Source organism: Chamaea fasciata, unplaced genomic scaffold (genome assembly GCF_029207755.1).
Source record: "Chamaea fasciata isolate MVZ Bird 193981 ecotype frontalis unplaced genomic scaffold, bChaFas1.0.hap1 SCAF_20, whole genome shotgun sequence".
NCBI classification, from domain to species: domain Eukaryota; kingdom Metazoa; phylum Chordata; class Aves; order Passeriformes; family Sylviidae; genus Chamaea; species Chamaea fasciata.
In genome coordinates this window covers 10,151,157-10,170,648 of record NW_027094105.1, presented here as the reverse complement: position 1 = coordinate 10,170,648, position 19,492 = coordinate 10,151,157, and the positions used below count along the sequence as shown (strand labels likewise).

Sequence of the window (19,492 nt, the reverse complement as noted above, 5' to 3'; positions counted from 1 at the left end):
ATAACCAAGCTGGTTGGCACGGAAAGGGTGGGAGCAATTTGGTGCCTCCACAACATTCTCCTGCTGATTTGAATTTCCCACGTCTCTCCTGAGAGTAGCAGCCTCAACTTTCTGCTGAGAAGCCTCAGTAAAATGGCACCTTGCATTAATGATACCAACCATATTCACAGCAATTAATGGCTTTTCTTGGTACCCTATACAAATATTCCCAAATTTTACAGGAAGTAGTTGAAGATGGCACTGCAGTTTTCCTTAAAGTAGAGAAAAGTAGGTTAAAAAAATCCACTAAAAGCATATATATGTACGTAACCCCCTAACCCTAATCTTAGTTCAAAAAAGTTAAGGATTGTAAGCTTTCTTTAAGAAAAAAAAACAAACAAAAACAGGCACAGGCTGCATTTGAAGTGTCACACACAAATGTATCCATTGGCACAAGCCCCTGTCCCACGTGGAAGCGGCACAGGCTGAAGGATTTCCTCTGGAGCAGCGAGTGCAGCCCTGCTCCTCCTGACAGGCACATGGAATGGAGACACTGGAACGTGAATCCACGGCTCTTCCTAAAGCAGTGAGTATTTCCATTGACGTAATGAAACAAGTCATTGATTCAATGAATGAATTTAGCTGGTTGACAATTTTTATGCAGTTAAAAGACGACTCCTTCAGATCAGGTTGAGATTTTATAAACATTCACATTCTGTAATGAGCTTTCACAGTTTGAGAGAAGGGGCTGATCCTATGCAGAATTCCATGCACAAAGCATTTCATTTATTTTTTAAAAATTTTCCAAGTGTTTAAAACACTGCTGAAGTTCCACCGATAGTACCCGATGTACTATTGAACATGTAAAAGTCTCTGCACCAGAACTGAGTTGGCTTTGAGAAACACTGGTTTTAAACAAGAACCTGGAGGTGAAGAAGAACCATTCCAAAAGGGAAAAATGAGGGAAAGGAGCAATTGCAGAAGCAAGGCTGGTTGGGGTTTGTTTGCCATGTTTGTCTTCTTTTCCCCAGGCTCATGTTTAACTCATCTCTGACAGAGAAATGCATCAGCAAATACTCTAAGTTTTCAGTTAAAAAAAAAAAAAAAAGAAGTCATTAAACAAAAGGGTTTCCCACCCCCCAACCCTTCCCAGTTTGTAAGTCTGAAGAGGAGGAAATTAATAAAAACATAAATGGCTGTTTTAAAATATACCAAGTAAAAACTGAATTTGCTATTAACCATTTGCAGAAGAGGCAAAGTAGCAGTTATACAAATTACACAAAATCTATGGTAATCCTTACATTAGTATAAAGTGATTTCACTGAAGGAATTATTTCAATATTTCACATTACAGTTAAGATAGAAGGTCTGGCAAACGCTGAGCCCTCGGTACTAGCTGCTATCCTAGATTACACACGACAGTTTTAAGAAAGGACCCTTAAATGATCTACATCTGTAACATTATTGGCCTTAAAAATAAAAAACAAAAAGAATCATTTGCAATACCTCACAGAATCTTCACGTTAAAGCACGACCACCTGTAAGAGTCCTTGTCAAATAACCTGCAAATCCTGGAGCCTCTGCTGCGAGTGCTCAACCTCCCACCTGTGTGACCTGGCACCAGTCGCTTTCAGCTGAGAAAAGAATTCAAGTAAGACTGAGCTGTGCTGGCTCCGGGGCGCGGCGCTCATGTGCTCGAGGTCCACACGTGCATTTGTTTGGCTATTTGGTGCACGTAGCCGATGTCAGGCCTTTGATCTGGGTCCGGGTATATGCACATGCTCACCAGCTCCCGCAGCTGCAAGGCACCAAAAGAGGCACACGTCAGTGTCAGTGAATCCCCTGCTGGGCAAGATCCAGGCACGTGTCTGTCTCCTGTCTGTGTGTCCCACCTCCAAAAGAGCCAGGAAGAACCTCTTCCACCAAATCTTCACTAAATATTGAGATCTTCCCCAACCCCAGAATATTTTACCATCCTGAAGGAAGACCCAGCCTGTGCAGCCAGGGCTGGGGAGAGCACGGGGAAGAGGGAGGTAATGGTGGTACAAGCAGGACACAGGTGAAAGGAGGAAGGAAGGACAGAAACCCTTCCAAGATGTGACCGAGGAGGGACCTGGCAGTGAAAGGAAGCTGAGGAAAGGGGGAGCCTGAGCAGAGCTCTCAGGAGCAGCAGCTGTGCTGCCCTTCCTGCACCAACCCCAGCACTAAACCCACTCGAGCCTTTCAGCGTAACGAGTCTGACCAGCACCCACTGGACACAACTAGGAGACCCTGGTGCTTCCTAAAAACCTTTATGAGGAAGAGAAACTGGTCATTGATTATGTTTAATAAATAAAATGCAGAAGGGCTAGAGTCTCCCCACCTCCCAGCCCTCTTTATTGTGCACATGAAAGATTGTAGCTTTTAATTATACAGACACTGAAAGCTGCTCGTACCCCTGAGGCACCAGGAAAAACAGCCTTGAGCCTCTGATCTTCTCACATCCTCCCAGTAGCCACGGTGCCAATTATTTTACCGGTAATTAAAAGCATGGCCATAGAGCTATCAAGCACACGGCTTGAGCTGCATTAACAAACGTAGCCGAGGTTTCCAGCTCCGGATGGAGCCAGGCCCAGGCCTCGCTCCTAACCCTGTCCTGCTGCCTGGCCCTGCCCCATTCTCTGGTGACTTTGAGCAGCTCAGGGCAGGGACATCGCTGCCTGTGTAACCCTGAGACCCCAAAGACTGAACACGTGTCAGCCCTGACCACAAAAGTCCCACAAACAACTGAAAATGCTTCCAGAGCTCTGCCCAGGGCCTGTGCTATCAGTACCAATTGTTCACATGGTGGCTGTGCGTCCCTGTCCCTGTGCGTGCAGCACTGAGACACAGCCCGGGCAGTCCTGTCCTCACAGGCATCCAGCAGCACCTACAGGAACCAGTGGGCCGAGCCTGGAGCAGCACCAGCAGCCAGCATCTCCAGTTACCAGCGAATCTGTTCCCAATATAGAAAACCAATCCTGGCTGGATCCCAGCTCCTCCTCCCACTTCCAGCAGCACGCAGTTGCTCACAGGGGTCTGGACTGGTGAGGCACAAAAGGCCACAGAAGAGAGAAACATCCCTGGAAGGAAACTAAAGCAGGGGCTCTGCCCCAAACACTGCCTTGTTCCTTCTTGTTCCAAGGAAGTAGCACACTGGATGCTGTTGGTGCTGGAGCGCCGTTCTGATTCCCTGTTTGTGCTGTTCCAGTGAGCACCAGCAGCAGCTGAGGAGCTGCAGCCACAGGCACAGCCTCCGCCAGCATCCCGTTAATAGTGCGTGAACCATCTGCAGTTCCCTGGGACCGGCGCCTTTGAGCTCTAAACCATCCTTCGCACCCCGACTGTATCACTGCACTACACACACTCTGCAGCACTGCCAGAGGGAAGCAAACAGACAGTAATTGTAAAGACAGGAAACACATCTGTCAACTTACACTAATTCCTGCTGCCAACAGGCAGATCCTGAAATGCAGGCTGCAGCAGCGCGGCAAAGGGATGCACAGAGCTGGGCGCTGCTGCGGGGCTTGGGGCAAAAAAAAATTAAAAATTCACTTCTACAGACTAGTTCTCAAAGCATCTTTTTGCACGAGTTACTTGGCAAGGAAAAATGAAGCAAAAAGTGGGGTGTGGTGCAGGGCCCCTCCCAGGGTGGAGGCCAGCCCGGCTGCTCGGTATTTGCCGGCATCCTGCCTCCCCCTCAGGATGCTGAGGGAGAGGAAACAAAAGAAAAACCCCATAGGATATAGCGAACGTTGAGAATTCCATTAGCCATTTCCTTTCAAATAGAAGGCAACTGTAAGGAAGGAGGAGGTTAAGGAAAACCAGCTGCTTTGTCTAGGTGAGGCAGAAAGAAGGCAAACTCATCTCAAGAGGCCCTGAGGAAACCCAACACACGTGTCTGCAGCTGGGCGAGCAGGAACTGGGACATGGGGCTTCTGCACTGGTTCAGATGCTGCCCCCATCCCTCATGTTCAGACACACAGAGCTGGACTTAAAAAGCCCCCGTGCAGCTGCTGTAGAGGTGCTTATTGCATTAAACGAAATAGCTTTTCTTCATTTCTTAAAATGAATCCTTCCCCACTTCGTCACACACTGAAGATTTCATAAATAAACATGAGTGCTCTTCTGTGAAATGTTTTATGGGAAAGGAAACAAGGAGAGGGCTTTCCCACGGCTCACTGCTGGTCTCTGCCAGCATCAGAGACTTCCCGTTTCACAATATCCCCCACATTAAGAAATCTCTTTTGTCTTAATTTAGCTTGGCAATATTTGGACACCACAAAAATAATTTGCTCAGCCAGGTACCCAGGACCCCCTGGCCATCCCCTGTTCTTCCCTGGATATGGGGGTTCTCCTCCTGGGTTCCCTTTCCCTGAGCCTGGAGAAAACCTCACTGCACCTCCCCATTCCCCCACAACCACACTCCCAAATTTACCTTTTCAGAATAATGTTCAGCTGGAAGAGGTGGGTAGTCACATTGCTCTATTTTTTGGCAAAGAGAGAACAGGTTCATTTTATCTCCATAGAAGGGACTTTGCAGAGCTGCCATCTGGAGAGAAAAAAACCAGAAAATGTTTCAGAAATACAAAGGATTTGGGAGCTCTTGGTGCTGCCGGCTTCCAAGAGCCAATTCTGTTCTCTGCCAGTGAGCAGAGCAAGGGATCCGCTCACCACTACTATCAGGAGTAACACTAAGTTACTCCTCACAAACCCAGGGACCTGAGGGTGAAGAGTCTCCTGACAGGATCCCAAAGAACCCCAGCACTGGGCCAGAGCATGTGGAAGATTTTTGAAGGCAGGGGTGAAGTGTCACTATTACTTCATTACTGCCGTGACAGGAGTAGGCAGATCAGCAGGAGAAAAATTACCGAGTCCAATTAGAGACTACTCCCAAAGTGGGAGTGATAGCAAAGTGCTCTCGACCAGTTCAAACAAACTGGAGAAGCCAGCACGGACTGTTCCAGGGAGAGCACTAATGGGGGCATTAGGGAAAACACAGAAAGCAGGCAAGGGTTAAACAGGGTCTCCAGGATCTCAATGCACACATCAATAATGCCAGCGAGGTTGAGAGGGGTTTTCCAATTCCCATTAACTTTTCATTCCAGGTTTAGTTAAGTGCTCACGTGCAAAAGGGAAGGAATGAAAAGGGAACACTGTGGGGCTCGGGATGGTAAACGCAGGGAATTTAAGTGGAAAGAGAGAGCACCCAGTTGTGACTACAGCCGTCAGGGCTGCAGGGCCATGACCACAGGCACTGCAAGTATCTCACTAACTACACTTTGTGATGCTACGTTGGGGTTTGCTCCTGACATTTTGATTAGAGCAATTACCCCAGGCCAGGCAGATCTCCATGGAAAACGCCCACCACGCAGCATGACTGGTTCAAACATCCAGAGATGGGAATCCCTGTTAGTGTTTAAATTGATCGTCTTGCCAGAACTGCTGAAGTCATTGCTTGTAGCTACATTCTGGGAATTAACAACTTATTTTTATCCCCTCCAAGTTATCTTGCTGACAGACATCTACAGGAAGTGAGGGATGAAGACAGTTACTACTATATTGATAAGATTTAATAAAAATCACTGTATGATTATCAATGTCAAAGTTAAGTGGTGCTATGTGGCATCACGTCCCAAAGCCCTCAATGTTCCCTAAGTGGATTCCAGTGGACACACGTGTCTCTGAAGGCAATTTGTACATTAAATCTCTCTGCAGCTTATCTACACAATCTATCTGGAGAAATATCAGAAGTGACTCAGACCCAAACAAGCATCCCTTCCTTACTTCCAAGCCAAATGGAAAAACATTCTCCTTACGAGACATTAGAGCAGATAAAACAGTTCCTTCAAAGACACGCAGATCTGATAGTTATTTTCAAAATTCTGGAAAGTTTAAGAAGTCAAGTAGTTGTTTAACTACTGAACATAAAACTGGTACCTGTCCAGTCCTCCCTGGAATCTGCAATATCTCACAGCTCCTGTTCCCTAAGTTAGGGCTTACCTACGTAGGAAGGAAATTTAAAAACGCTCCACATGCCAAATCTTTCAGATGTTACTGTAGTACTGCTACTCCTACCAGAGAATTATGTTTAGTGTGCAATTAATTCAGCTTCTTGAAATACAAGGACTACCAAGACTCCTGTGCCATAAGGGGACCATATTGCCTGCAACAAAAACATATCTTAGCACAACGCTAAATATTTCTCTCTGCATAAATCTGGAATCCCATCTCTGGGAGCTCAGCCTGGAGTGACTCAGAGCAACCCAGCACTGCAGCAGCACCCGGGCAGTGAAATCCAACCGGGGCCACTCCAACAGACCTGGCCAGGCCAACACCCAGGGCAGGGCCTCTGAGCCTTACAGACGGGATGGGAAAATTCCCTTTCATCCCCTCATGTCCTACAGCGTTTGTTTAATCAACCAGCTGAAGTGCATGCTCAGCTAGAGTAGTTCCCACATCTGATGTGCTCACAAAATAAATTACAGTTCTGTTTGTTCTCTAATTTCACGTGATTATCAGAAGTTGTGTTGGCAAGCAAAATGTCCCAGCAGTGAGCTGGCTTTTCAGGGCTTCATCCTCCACACCTGCTGTGACCTCAATTAACTTTGTGCAAGTGCTGGGTGGCACAAGCCCTTGGCTCATGCTCAGAAGGTGCACGACAAACACCAAATGAGTCAGCCTTCACCAAGGATTCTCAACAAGCTGACTACAGGCAGTCTGACCTACTCAGTTCCTGTCCCAAACTGCGGTTATGGAAAACCCAGGGGAAAAAAGTGAGAAGATACTTGCCTCATACAACAAACAGCCCAAAGACCAGATATCAGATTTAAAGTTATAGCCGTTCTCGTGTATTCGCTCTGGGGACATATAGTAGGGAGTTCCCACTGCAAAAACAAACAAACCAGGGGTTATTGTCTCACAAGGGACTGTGCAACCTCTGTCATACAGAGAGACTTCATTGAAGGGTCAGGTGTAGCACAAAGAGCTGATTAGAACCAAATATATCATCACATTCAGAGCGGAGAATGGTGAACGTGCTTGAAAGTATCTTCTGTATTTCTGACATCTGGGAAACATTTCGTTTCCCTTCCAGGCTCCCAAGAACCTTCAGAGTGTCTTGGAAGGACAGAGCCACTGGAAGGGATCATGCTCTTGTTCACCAGACTGCACTGGGTGCCATGACTGTGACACCAGAGCAGGACTGGGGGCCAGCACATCCCTGAGGGCTCACCTGACAGGGCACAGGGTGACCCAGGGGACCTCGGACACCGCAGGGGACACACTAAGCCCAGCACCAGCCAGGAATGCAAAACCAGTCTGAAAAAAACCCAGATAATCGTTCCAAACTTCAAAACCCTGCTCCAACTTGCAGTTATGTCAGAAGCTGGGGGATTTCTAGGTACTTCCACAAGTCTGTATTTTATCAAAAGAAATTGACTCCGTATTTTGGACAGAAGTTATAGGAAATTATTAATAAATTCCTTACCTCAAAAAGGTTCTTTTTTAAATCCTAAATAAATTTCAGTTGTGGTACTGAAAATACAAGACATCCTGGCAGTCTCAACTACATCAAATAATCCTCAGATACATCATTTATTAAAACATCCAAGGACTGTATATGCTCTTTTCTCCTGCTTCCCCTGCTTGTCCGTCCCCTGTCAATTTTTTTTTTTCCTTTTGGCATTCCAGTGTATCCTTCTCCTAATTAAAGACCTTTCCTCACAAGATGGCAAATGTTTAATTTGCCTGTAACATTCAGTTTACAATTTCTCCATTTGAAATGCTGCCTGAAGACAGCTGCAGGACTAATAAGCTGAAGGATGGTGCTGGAGGTGGAAGAACAGCCACCACCTTCCCCAGCGTTCCTTCGGAGGGATCTGCACGCTGTGGGAAACAAATGACTTCGGGGGCACAAAGCAACAGCCTTGAGAGGCAAACCCCAGGCCCTGGCACCTGCACAGGTGACCCAGCACAGAGAAGGTAATTTATGTGGACCCGCAAGACGTTCAGCCACCCGCTGCCCCGTATGATGAACTCAGCTCGTGCTTTCAGGCCATTCCCTTCAGAAATTACCTCCCCTTCAATGTGACCAGCACTCTGATGAGAAGTTACATTTCTGCCAATTCCACAAAAACTACAACACAGGAAAAGCACCACAAGGAGATGAGTTTGTTCCCGTGCTCGGGAGGCGCAGGTCAGGCCGGCACGGCCCCAGAGCTGCCTGGGTTTAATTGCCCCTGGAGGACGAGGAGACCTGAGCCCTGCCAGTGAAGGATTTTTACTGCACCACACAGAGGAACTTCCCCGGACACCAGGAGCAGACAGGACTCATCCAGAGGCTTTCCACGGCTCTGGCCCACGTGCATGCAACATCCACACCATGGACAGTACAGCTCTCCAAGCAATTCCCACACATCGGCCAGCTTTCTGTACAAGAACCGACTTGGCTGGGATAGCACCGACTCATTTTCCTGCTTAAAAATATGCAGCTGCAGAAGAAATGGTGATTCATTCCAGGGAGTTGTGGAAGACACTTCTGGAAGTCCCCACGAGCAGCAGAGTAAGACACTTCCCCACCTGCAACTCCTCCTCGGCGCCGCTGCGCTCCAGGAGCTCGGGGGGCTGTGGAGCACCTGGCTGGCAGGAGGAGCCCAGCCCTGCCCTGGGTGGTGCCAGGGCCCCGGAGCCACGGCTGCTCCGGCACCGGGCGATTCCAGGTCACTGCCCGGGCACCGGGGAGCAAATGACAAGGCGTGGGCTCCAGCGCGGGGCCCTGCTGGCCTGGCCGCAGCTCTGCTGGGCGGCCCCGCTGTCGCTTCAGATCATGCCTCCCCCGGCCGCCGTGCCAGCGGTGACAGGGCAGTGGCAGGGCTGTGACAGGGCTGTGACAGGGCAGTGGCACGGCTCAGTGCGTCACTGGCCCCCAGCGGGGGCACCGGGCTGCTCCAGCCCATTAAGGGCTCCGGGAGCACTCCACGCCTGAGCTCATTCTGTGGAGTCCACCTTGCACATTTACCTATCGTTACTGTAGTCTTGTCAGCAGATGTACAAACAAGCAGGTCTCTGCGTTTCAAAACTGATGCATTAATTTTTAAATAACTGTCATGATGAAAGACTGACAAGGCCAATTCTCTTTATGGCCTGTCCAACAGTACGTGGGAATCTCCCGTAATGAGCATCTTCTAGAAAACTGCGCAAGGTTTCCAGTGCAATCACTCGGGGCTCACCAGTGCATCCCATTAGTCAATTTGACAAGAACAGTCTAATCGGAGACTATTCATCAGAAACTTTCTTCATTCAGCATTTGCCCTGCTGAAAATACAAAACACTGCTCGGATCCAACATTATTCACCAGGCGGTAGAGTAATGCATTTGGAGTCATAAAAGTCGCAAAAACCTGGGGCAGATTAAGGAAGGAGCTTCCTGGTCTGTCCCTGGAAGTTGGAACCCTTCACCTGAACATCAGCCACCTCAGTGATGCCAGAGCGTTCCTGCCCTCCCAGCACTGCCCACGGGCAGCTGCAACATCTAAGGTAGGGGAATGCTAGTAATTCCCAGCTGAGATTGGGAGCAGAGTCTTTTATTTCACCAGGAAAACACAGAGGCAAAGGTGGCAAAGTTCTTCCAGAAATGAAATTCAAATTCCATTCCTCTCACCTGTGCAAACACGGCCCAGCCAGGAGCGATGCTTCCTGAGAAACTCATCCCTGGCTGCTCATGGGCACAACCAAACCTGACTCATGCCTTAGGAGGCTCTCAGAGTCTGATGTAAGCCAGACAAGCCTTGAACAGCACAGGCTGGCCCACACCTTTACACAGACTGCATCCCACTGAAATCAGTGCAGGATTTTTCCAGTTATTTTTACAGGCTGTGTACATTGAGGCTTTTTAAATGCCTGCACGCAAAACAAAAAACTGCCCAGTTTCTCAAAGAGTTATAAAGTCCAGAACTACCAGCTCAGCTTTAGCATGAGCAACACTGGTGCGTGTTCCATGAACACACACACAGCTGAGAAAAATACCTGAGCATGTTTTAGTGCTATTGGTGGTGCAAACACAGCAGGGAAGCAATTCTGCTGGAAAATGAGAGTCTGGATCTCTCACCTGGCTCACCCTCCCCATCCACACTTGCAGGTCACCAAGAAAAACATCCAGCGTTATTTAAAACAGGTTCTCAAGTATCCTGTTCTAAACTCTGCATTCCTTGTGGTGTATTTCCAACAAGGCAGCTCAGGTCTTTTCCCAGGAGAATTTGGGAACTAGCTGAAGTAAAACTGTGGTCAAACACACTCAAACAGATAAATTCCTTCAAATCTCAGTGTGAGATGCCCCCACTAATTTCCACGGGGGAAACCAAAACAAGAAAGCAGATGAAATCCACTTACTCTTAGAGAGAAACAATAAATAGTTTGTGCATAATATTGCACTGTTCTTACAAGACCTGCGGCCTTAAGCTCTTCTTTTTTTTTTTTCTTTCATTATTACTACTGAATCACACAACCCTACACAACTCCTTATAGTTCTGAGGCTGGGTTGGGTTTTTTGCTTGGCAAACTGGCTTGGCAAGCAAAAGAAAGAAAAAAAGGCAGACAAATGGTCCATTTACTGAAGAGCTCTTCAGTTCCTCCCTGCTCACCCTCACATCCAAGCAGGAACCAGAAGGAACGTGTAACACCCCATGTACTCCAAGTCAGGGCTATTGGCATGTTCTAAACCGGGAAGATTTGACTTACGTGAATCTCCCAAAAGGAAAATCTGCTCCAAGTATATTCTTGTCCAAGAATAAATAATAAATCATCTGCTCCAAAACAAGACTATTCTGTGTGAAATTGGTTTCTTTTGGGGTTTGGTTGGTTGTTTTCCTTATTCCTCTTGTTTCCTCAAAATGTAAAGCCAGTCAGGAGCTCTGGATAATGCCAGGTTTATTTGGCTAAAAATGGACATTCCACCAGCTCTCAAAAAAGTCATCCATTTCCATATTAATGGAAATTCTCTGTATTTATTACAGCTCCTAGTAAAACAACACCTACCAGCTTCACGTTCAGGTTGCCCAAGTCTAAAATTATGGAAGGAAGGTGAACCACCGTCTTGTAACAAGTAGTAAAGCTCACCTCAGCTACACCCAGCACCTTTAAAACACCAGTTTCCTGGTAGGGCTCGTACAGGAAGAGCTCTTCCCTATGGGAAAGCATCCCCAGTCTTGTCTCCAGGGAAAAGGGGCAGCTGAGGTGGTGCCCGGTGAACTCTGCAGCCCCAGCTGGCTGCTGCTGCCCGTGCCAGCCCCGGGAGAGGCCGGGGTGCCCGCGCTGCCCCTCCGGCAGCTGTGCCCTGGAGGTTTCCCGGGCCAGGCCCTTCCCTGCCCCGCGGCCTGGCGGCTCCCGCCGGCGCTCGGAGCACGGCGCTCGCCGGCATCTCGCGAGCTGTGTACAGGCAAATCTTTCATTTTTCTTTCATTACCTCGGCATGTACTGTCACTTAATTTTTATGTATGCAATCCTTCCTGACAAATATGATCTGCTGCCTGGTAATTCATCTGACGTTCATTCTGTTCCTTGCTCTAATTACGGCTCCGTTCCCGGCGCGGCGGCGGGCGCTGCCGAGCCCCTGCTACACCTGTCAGCCGGGTCGGGACTGCCTGATGCCCTTTCATGCCAGTCTGCTGCTAGCAAATACAACCAAAGGGAGAAATGAGATGAATACATTTGCATAAGCCGCACGCTGAATTCATGGGTCAGCAGCCAGAGAAATGACGGCTCAGGGCGGTTGCCGGGGTAACGCGGCACCGGGAAGTGCCCGGGCTCCGCTCACAGCCCGGCCGTGGGGCTGCCCCCTCTGCTCTGCGCTCTCCGTCCCTCTCAGCTCCTGCAGAAAATGTCTTCATTAAACCAAAGCCAGCATCACACCATTTCCTGCTGCTACTAAACCTCCATCTCTGGCAAATTATCAGAAAAATAATAATAATAAAAAAAATAGAAAGAAGCTTCGCGGCTGCGCATTTCCTGATGGTTAAAATATTCTTTTTCACCTGGCTCCAGGAAATGCTGGGAACGGTGATGTGTCCATCCCTGCCACACCTCCAGTCTCACTCCCTCAGCGTCCTGCACCTCTCAGCTGTTTGCAGGATGCTGGTGGTGTGAGGAAGGGCAGCGTTTGTGCACCAGGGGCTGAGCTCTTCCTTCTCCAGCTTTCTCAATTAAGAGAGAGCAGCCCTGGTAAAGGTCACAAGCTTGGCTTACATGTGCAGCCAGTTTCCAAGCCCCAATTTATTCTTATTAATATAATAAGTGCAGCAGTCAAACTGGATAAGATCATATAATTAGACATGATCATATTTTGGCCTGTTCAGATGATGTGATTGTAACTTCCTGCGAAGAGGATTTATTTTCCTCTATTACGTACGGTGGGGATATATCCCAGGACAGCTTTTGATACAAAGGGAAATCTGAAATCTCCTATTTTATGAAAGTAAACTATACAAATGCCTCCTATTTTTTAAGCACACGCAAAACAAGGCAGGTAGCCCAGAGCTGCTGGCCAGGATTAGCGATGAAATTTGTTCACATCTAAGAAAGGATTCAGCAGAGGAAATTGCAAAACACAAACAGTGAAACAAATACCGTGTGTTCCAAAGTCAACGGAGAGACATTGGTTTAAAAGAGCTTAAATACTGCACCAAAAGTCAAAGCTCCTTCACTGCTCAAAAAATTCAGACCTACTCATAAAAATGGAAAACCAATCACCTCTCAAGAGGTTACAGACGCAATTATGAAATACTTTATCCTGTAAGACTTGAAGAACGAACTGCACAACTCTGCAATTCTCTATAGCACTAGAATTAATGTTAACGGTAAAAACGAGGAAGACAACCTTGAGATATGTGGAAGACATGAAGAAAAGCTGGGTGTTTAAAGCACGGGCCAGGTTCCATGGGCCAGAGGAGCCATGGGGGCTCACCCACCCGGGGCAGTCCCAGCAAAGGGAACAAGGTGAAAGGCATCGGGGGTAACAGTGAATTCCAGCAAGCAGAGCAGCCACAGTGCTGCTCAGAGCGGAGAAGCTGCATTTGCTGTAAAACACCAGGCCAGGCCTTCCAGGAGAAAGAAATAAGATTTTAAACCAGAGGATACCTATCAACGCCTGCAAGGAGCATTTAAAACAGACATGGCTGGAAATGCAGCCCCCATCCCCAGCCGCCCCTGGTGCCACCACGGGAGCACGGGTGGACACCCCGCGTGTGCGCACCAGAGCTGGCAGCGCACGCCAGGCCCTGCTCAACGAGTACCAGCTTACCTAAGGAATGTGCTGCCGTGGTTTTAGAACTGAAAAACCGGCCTAATCCGAGATCTCCCAGCTTCACCACCCCTGTGGCTGTTATAAACACGTTGGCTGGTTTTATGTCTGCAAGAAGAAAAAGGTAAAAGGTCAAAGCCACAAAAGGTTATTTGGTTCTAATGCAGCGATAGAAGCATCGCCTGGAGCGCTCAGGGTACAAAGGGGCTCGAGCAGAACCGTGTTTCTTTAGAGCTTTGATAGGCTCAATCTTCCAAGGCTTCCAGCTCTGCACACACACAAAAATCAGAGTGTACTTCCCAGCACACAAGAAATACCAATGAGGGGAAATATAGGAAACAGCTCAACAGAACAGAGGCAACCTCCTTATCTGCTGGAAATCAAAGGAATGAGCCCAGTTCTCTTTGGGAACGATCACTTTGCACAGGAAACTGCGCTGCCCACCACCATCCCCTCACGCAAAGGGTAATTACTGCTCCACATACACCAAATTCCGGGCTCTGCACGGCCCAGTTGGTTCACGGAGGGTGGAAATCACTACAACCCCAGGGCCCCAAGCAGTCACGTCAGAACTGAGTCACAGACTCTTTCCTCACGTCAGAGCAGACTCTACCTCAGGGTCCCCATTTCTGCCACCAGTTACAGAGCTAATTCAGGTACAGTTGATGCAGTGCATCAGGGGACGTGTAACGGGGCCAAAATGAAACCACGTGGCTGAAAAACAGAGTGAAGAATTCCCTCCCTCACAGGAGCAAGGAAACAACAAGCAGCCGAGATGGGTGCTGGTGCCTTTTGGGAGATTTGCAATCCCTGGGTCCAGTCCTCCCCAAAGCACTTCACTGCCACTGAAAGCAAGAGTGTAATTTTTTGGATAGAGCTCAAAGTTCTAAGACGTTCTGAGACAAGAGATTCAAAAATAATTAATGAAAATAGAGAACAGGTTATGAGAGTGTGGGACATATTTATATTAATATTTCAGAAAAGCCTGCAAGACAGGAAAACTCTTCTCAACTCTCTAAGGTCACTGCTAATATAATGAAGACTATTTCTTAGAGTTCACTGTATCCAGGAGTCTCAGCATTTTATTTCTGACACTTTTCTAATGGCAAGTTTGACACTTCTACTTAATATCAGTGTCTGGAATACAAAGCAGCTCATCTTCCTAATACCACAGTCACTTCGGCCTGAATGCTTTAACAATGAGGCAGAGACAGAAGGAGAAATCCATCTCGCAGGCTCCAGCCTCTCTAAACATGCATTGGCTGAACATCAGCATAATTGTTTTTGAATGTAGGCGCTTACTAATTGGAACATTATATTATTATTCAGTGAAAAGAGACTGAATTAATGTTACCTCTGTGCATCACCCTGCGGGAGTGCATGTGTTCCACTGCACTGCATAACTGCACAAAATATTTCCACACCGTCCTTTCCGGGATTAACCGTTTCTGCTTTTTAAAATACTGTGGGAGGAAAAAATAAAAGATCAGTGAAAAAAAAAAAACAACATATTTGACTCATCCCTGGAATTGTGTTAGTCAGCTGCAGGTTGCTCAAGTCTTCCAAATCTGCAGCTGCGTGACTTTTTCTTCTGATTAGCTTTTAACTCCTCCTGTCTGTGTGGAAACTTCGATGCAGTTCACTAATTAACAACTATTATGAAAAATACGCTTAAATAGGTTTGACATTTTTGAATGGACACAATTACGATTAGCATTAATCTCCTTAATTACCTTGCAAAACATATTTAACGCCTCAAAACAACAAATGTCTCAAGTATTTTGCCTTAAGAAACAAAAGACCATTAAAAAAACCCCCTTGTAAACATTCATTATTGCACTGTCTGCTAACAAGGATAAGGAAATCTGCTTCCCCTTTTTTAAAAGATGGCCCGAGCACCAATACAGTATCCAGGTGTCTTCTGGGACCAGGTAGCATAAGGTGCTCTGTTTGATGCACAGCAGGAATACTAAACGAAGAGCACGCTGCTGGCCAGCCGGGTGTGTCGGGCAGCGCCGGGTCCCCGTGCCAGCGCCTCGGCAGCCTCCCGGCTCTCTCAACAACGGGCAGCACAAAGCAGCAGCCCCCAGTGCGGCCCGGCGCCGGCTCTCTGCAGGGCTCAAGTCTTCTTCAAGCCGCTCCAGGAGTAAAGAGGCAGCTGCCCACTTCAGGGAAGGCCGAGCGTTACGGACTTGAGCTGCTCTCCCGCCTGCGCAGGGGGGCACAGCAGCCGTGTCTGGCACCGCACCCAGGCATCCCAAAGCTGCAGCCTTTGGATCCTGGGGCCCTGGCTTCCCACGGCGCCAGCTCTGCAGCCAGAGCATTAACAGAGCACGCTTCAGCGCCGGCAGAGGTTTCCCACCGCTGCCCAAGCCCTGGCACACGGGGGGCACCGGGAGCCTCAGCACTTCCTCTGCGTCGCACCCGAGAGAATTCCATCCGCAGCAGGAATAACGGATGGGAATGCCTCGCTGCCCCTTTCTGCAGCTCATGCTTTCCCCTCCCAGCACTGACATCTGATGTCCGTTGTCACCTTCTCCGTTTCATGTGAAACGCTGTTACCAGTTCGTGTTTGACTCAAGCGATGGCAAATTTTCTTTTGCAGATCAGCTGTGAAGGGGCACGACTGTGCAATTCCCCAGGCAGCAAATCTGACAGATTGCAACAGTCTCAACCCAAAACTCGAGAGAGAGCACAGAAGAATTACAGAGGGTGAGGGAGAAAGTGTTATATACACAATAAAATTATTTAATTCTCATTAAAATATTTAAGAGCGGATATGCAAGACCACAAGTGATAATTTTCTAAATGTCATGTCCAATAAGGTTTGCCTGACATTTACAAGCAAGTCCCAGCTCTCCGGTGGGTTTTCCTGCAGCTCTACATCCCTCATAAATAATGCAGGCACCGGGGTGTGACAGAGACAGGCCCTGGCTTTATCACCCTCACACCTCCCGGGGCTGCCAGGCTGCTCCAGCCCAAACCCACACAGGAGCCGCAGCTCCGGGGAAACTCCCCTGCTGCACTGGAGCTGCACTCAGGGGGAACCTTTTGTTCCCTCCCGGCTTTAGGGCTTGGTATTTTTATTTTTTTGTTTGGTTTTTTTGTTGTTGTTGTTGTTGTTGGGGTTTTTCTGGTTCTTTACTTCTGTTAGAAATAAAAAAAAAAAAAAAAATTGAATTCCTAAATTTGCGCGAGTTGAAAGCCTTCATTTATATGACCTTGTGAAAAACAAATACATCTTCTTCATGCCTGAAAGAGAGAGGGAACACAGAGCTGTGGACACTGGAAACCAGCACAGTCCAGCCCTGGGCAAGGCAGCAATCCAAGGCTCTACCAGTTACGTTTGGGAAAATGTAACTCTTACTGTAGTGACACAGAAAGTGATTTTAAAAGATTAAATAGCCAACCCTGATAAGCCAATGAATATATTTGTCAGTATTTTTAAACTAAACACCACAGATGACTAAAAAGTATGACTATTTCCTATCACGAAATCTCACAGTTCCATAGGTAAAATTTTGTCAGCCAAGACTGCAAACTCGAGCAGAGCCCAGGAAGGTCTCACACAGCCACAACTCCTGCTCCCGCAGCCCCCGGGGCTTTTCCATCTTCGACCACAACCGCAAAAAGCCCGAGATGAGCTGTGAGTTTCCCAGGCAATGGTGGGAAAAGGGCAAACCCCAGCAGAAGGCCCGAGGAAGCAGGCAGGACAAGGGCAGAGGGAGCAGCTGTGCCCCCCCAGCTGCCCCTTGCCCCGAGTGGGGCTGGGCTGAGACCTGGGGCTGTCCCCGGGAGCGACTCTGCCAACTGCTGCTCCCAGCCCTCGCCCGGGGGCTCTCCCGTGAGCCCCGGCAGATCTTCCTGCAGCCTGCAAATCCAGCCACTGACTGTGGACTGAACGGGTAACTTGTTTGACAGCCTTTGGCCTAGTGCCTCACTGCTCTGCTGGCAAAGAAAACAAATCTGTTAATAAGATATTTTAACTGTGACAACAAGGAGGAGGAGAACTTCCCAAACACTCATTTATGATAATTACAGAATAATGATGGCAAAAACCAGGTAAAACATGGAGAGAAGGTTGAGAGTGCTAACAAACATGATATAACACATCTGTTCTCACAAGGGATGTATGTCTAAAGATTAACATGTCAAAGAAAATATAAAAGCAGGTGGTAACAGCTTAACTAAAGCTGGTTTGCAGCAATACAAGTATTCCTAAGAGCAACATAAAAGAAGAACAAGTACTTGAAACATTTCCTCAAACCCGAATCCCCGTTGCAAAGAAAGTCAATAGACTTCCTTGAATGTCTTCAGAGTGGCAGACAGGCGACGTGAATAGTGAACCCAACAGTAATTAAGTGTCCCCATCAATCACGGGCTGAGCGAATCAACCTCACAAATACCAGCGTCCCACCAGATCACAGACACCTCCCTCTGCGGCAGTGACCACAAACTCAGGCCACGGCCTGGGGCGTTTAAAGTGCCACCAGACGCTTTGCCTCAGGTCTGGAAGCAACCTATGGGTGTGCAAAGCTGCGAGGGGAGGGAAAAATGTCCTCCTAACCCAGCTGTGGGTCAGGTCTGCCTGATCCTGGAAGTCTGCAGCACCTCCAGGACAGACCCCTCCTTACCTTTATCATCTGAGAGAGATCCCCAGCATCAGCCAGCTCCAGGACAATGTTGAGTTCGTTGTCTTCAATGAAAGAATCCAAATACTTGATGATGTTGGGGTGGTTCAGTTGCTGCAGAGGGAGGGAATGCAAGAGGAACGGTGACAAGGTGACAGCTGTGACAACTCCCAGACCTGCGCCTCCCGGGACCCACGGGCACAGCCTGGGCCGAACTGCTGCACACAAAATCCAGGGGGGACAGCATCCCCCACAGGCACAGCACCCTGGGGATGTTCAGCAAAGAGCAACTCCACCCAACAGGGCGGGACGGCCTCTTCTCAGGGAAACCTGCAAAGCGCTTCCAAGCGGTGTCCTGAGGGATGCCTTGGCAAGCAGTAACCCATTTCCCCCCGTTAAACAGAAACAAACCCCCAGCTGCTGGTCCCAGTACTCAAGGTCTCCTCGCCCATTAAAAGAGCAACAAAACTAAATTAAAACTTGGAAGGAAGACATTGCACGTGTCAGTTTATTATGGGATTATTTATGCTGGCTTCTCCACTAATTCCTTTCTTTCATTTCGGCATAGCTCATTCTTTCATTCACGACTGATGCTCGGATATTTCTTCCTAGAACCCAAAAATATCACAGATCCTCTTTCTGAATGTAAACCTTGCCATTATTTTCCTCCGTGACTATTGAGCAACTGGCTCATGCTTATTCCTCCCTGCAGCCTACAGACTCGGGCTACAACTCCATGAATTTGAACAGAAAGCGCTAAAATCACAGGCACAGAAGTAATTATTCAATACTTTTAGAATGAAATTTGACTAGCTAAACTAAATTTTTAGCCTTTTGCAGTCTGCTGTATTTACTAAAAATAGATACCTAAAGTGCAACATATCCATGTTTTGAATCAACAATTTAAAATAAGCTACTAAGGCATTAAAATCATTACTTGTTTTAATCACTTAAACACTCTGGGTTCAGAGCCTTTATCTAGATTATCATTTCTCACGTGTGATATTTATACACACACACACACACGACATCTACAGGCAAAATTGCTTTCTTCTTTACTGTGTGGGCTTTATTTGCCAACCTAAAACAAGTTTTTTTTCACATAACAGAGCAAACCAACAAAAAGCAAAACTCAAAAAAAAGGAGGAAAAAAGAAGAAAAAAGTCATTATAAAAATTCTTACCTTCAAGAGGTCAATTTCTTTAATGCAATCTTGCCTTGCCTTGGCATCCATCATTTCAAAAATCTTTAAACACAAAAACATAGAAAATAAAAATGAAACAACAACAAAAAAAGTACTTTATACTTTAACAAGCTGTTGGTGTTTCCTTCCCCAATTTGTACATCCTCTACTGTAATGAGTATTCACACAATCCCCAGATCAAAGCAAGATCAATGTTTTCTTTATTTTGAAACCACCACAGGGATAACACTGGGGTAAAACTAATTTTAGAACCCACAGGCAATATTCTAAGCAGCACAAAAAATAAAGACACGAGTTTGTGAATTTGCTGCTGTGATTTTCATTGGTTTAGCTCTTATTCATTTCATAAAGTAAATAAAAGACAAAA

The 19,492-nt window shown here is 47.4% G+C and overlaps 1 protein-coding gene across 4 annotated transcripts in view; it reads right to left on the bottom strand.

Moving 5' to 3' along the window:
• Positions 1-664: 664 nt before the first annotated feature.
• The window catches only part of NEK6 (NIMA related kinase 6), a 54,229-nt gene continuing 35,401 nt past the window's right edge, over positions 665-19,492 (bottom strand). For all 4 annotated transcript variants that reach the window (XM_066201305.1, XM_066201301.1, XM_066201303.1 and 1 more), the window contains exons 4-10: positions 19,105-19,167; positions 17,925-18,035; positions 14,645-14,753; positions 13,291-13,398; positions 6,790-6,884; positions 4,436-4,549; positions 665-1,777 (exon numbers count right to left, since the gene is read on the bottom strand). In XM_066201305.1, the coding sequence (XP_066057402.1) occupies positions 1,667-1,777; positions 4,436-4,549; positions 6,790-6,884; positions 13,291-13,398; positions 14,645-14,753; positions 17,925-18,035; positions 19,105-19,167 (711 nt within the window). In that variant the 3' untranslated portion in view covers positions 665-1,666. The remainder of the gene's footprint in view (positions 1,778-4,435; positions 4,550-6,789; positions 6,885-13,290; positions 13,399-14,644; positions 14,754-17,924; positions 18,036-19,104; positions 19,168-19,492) is intronic.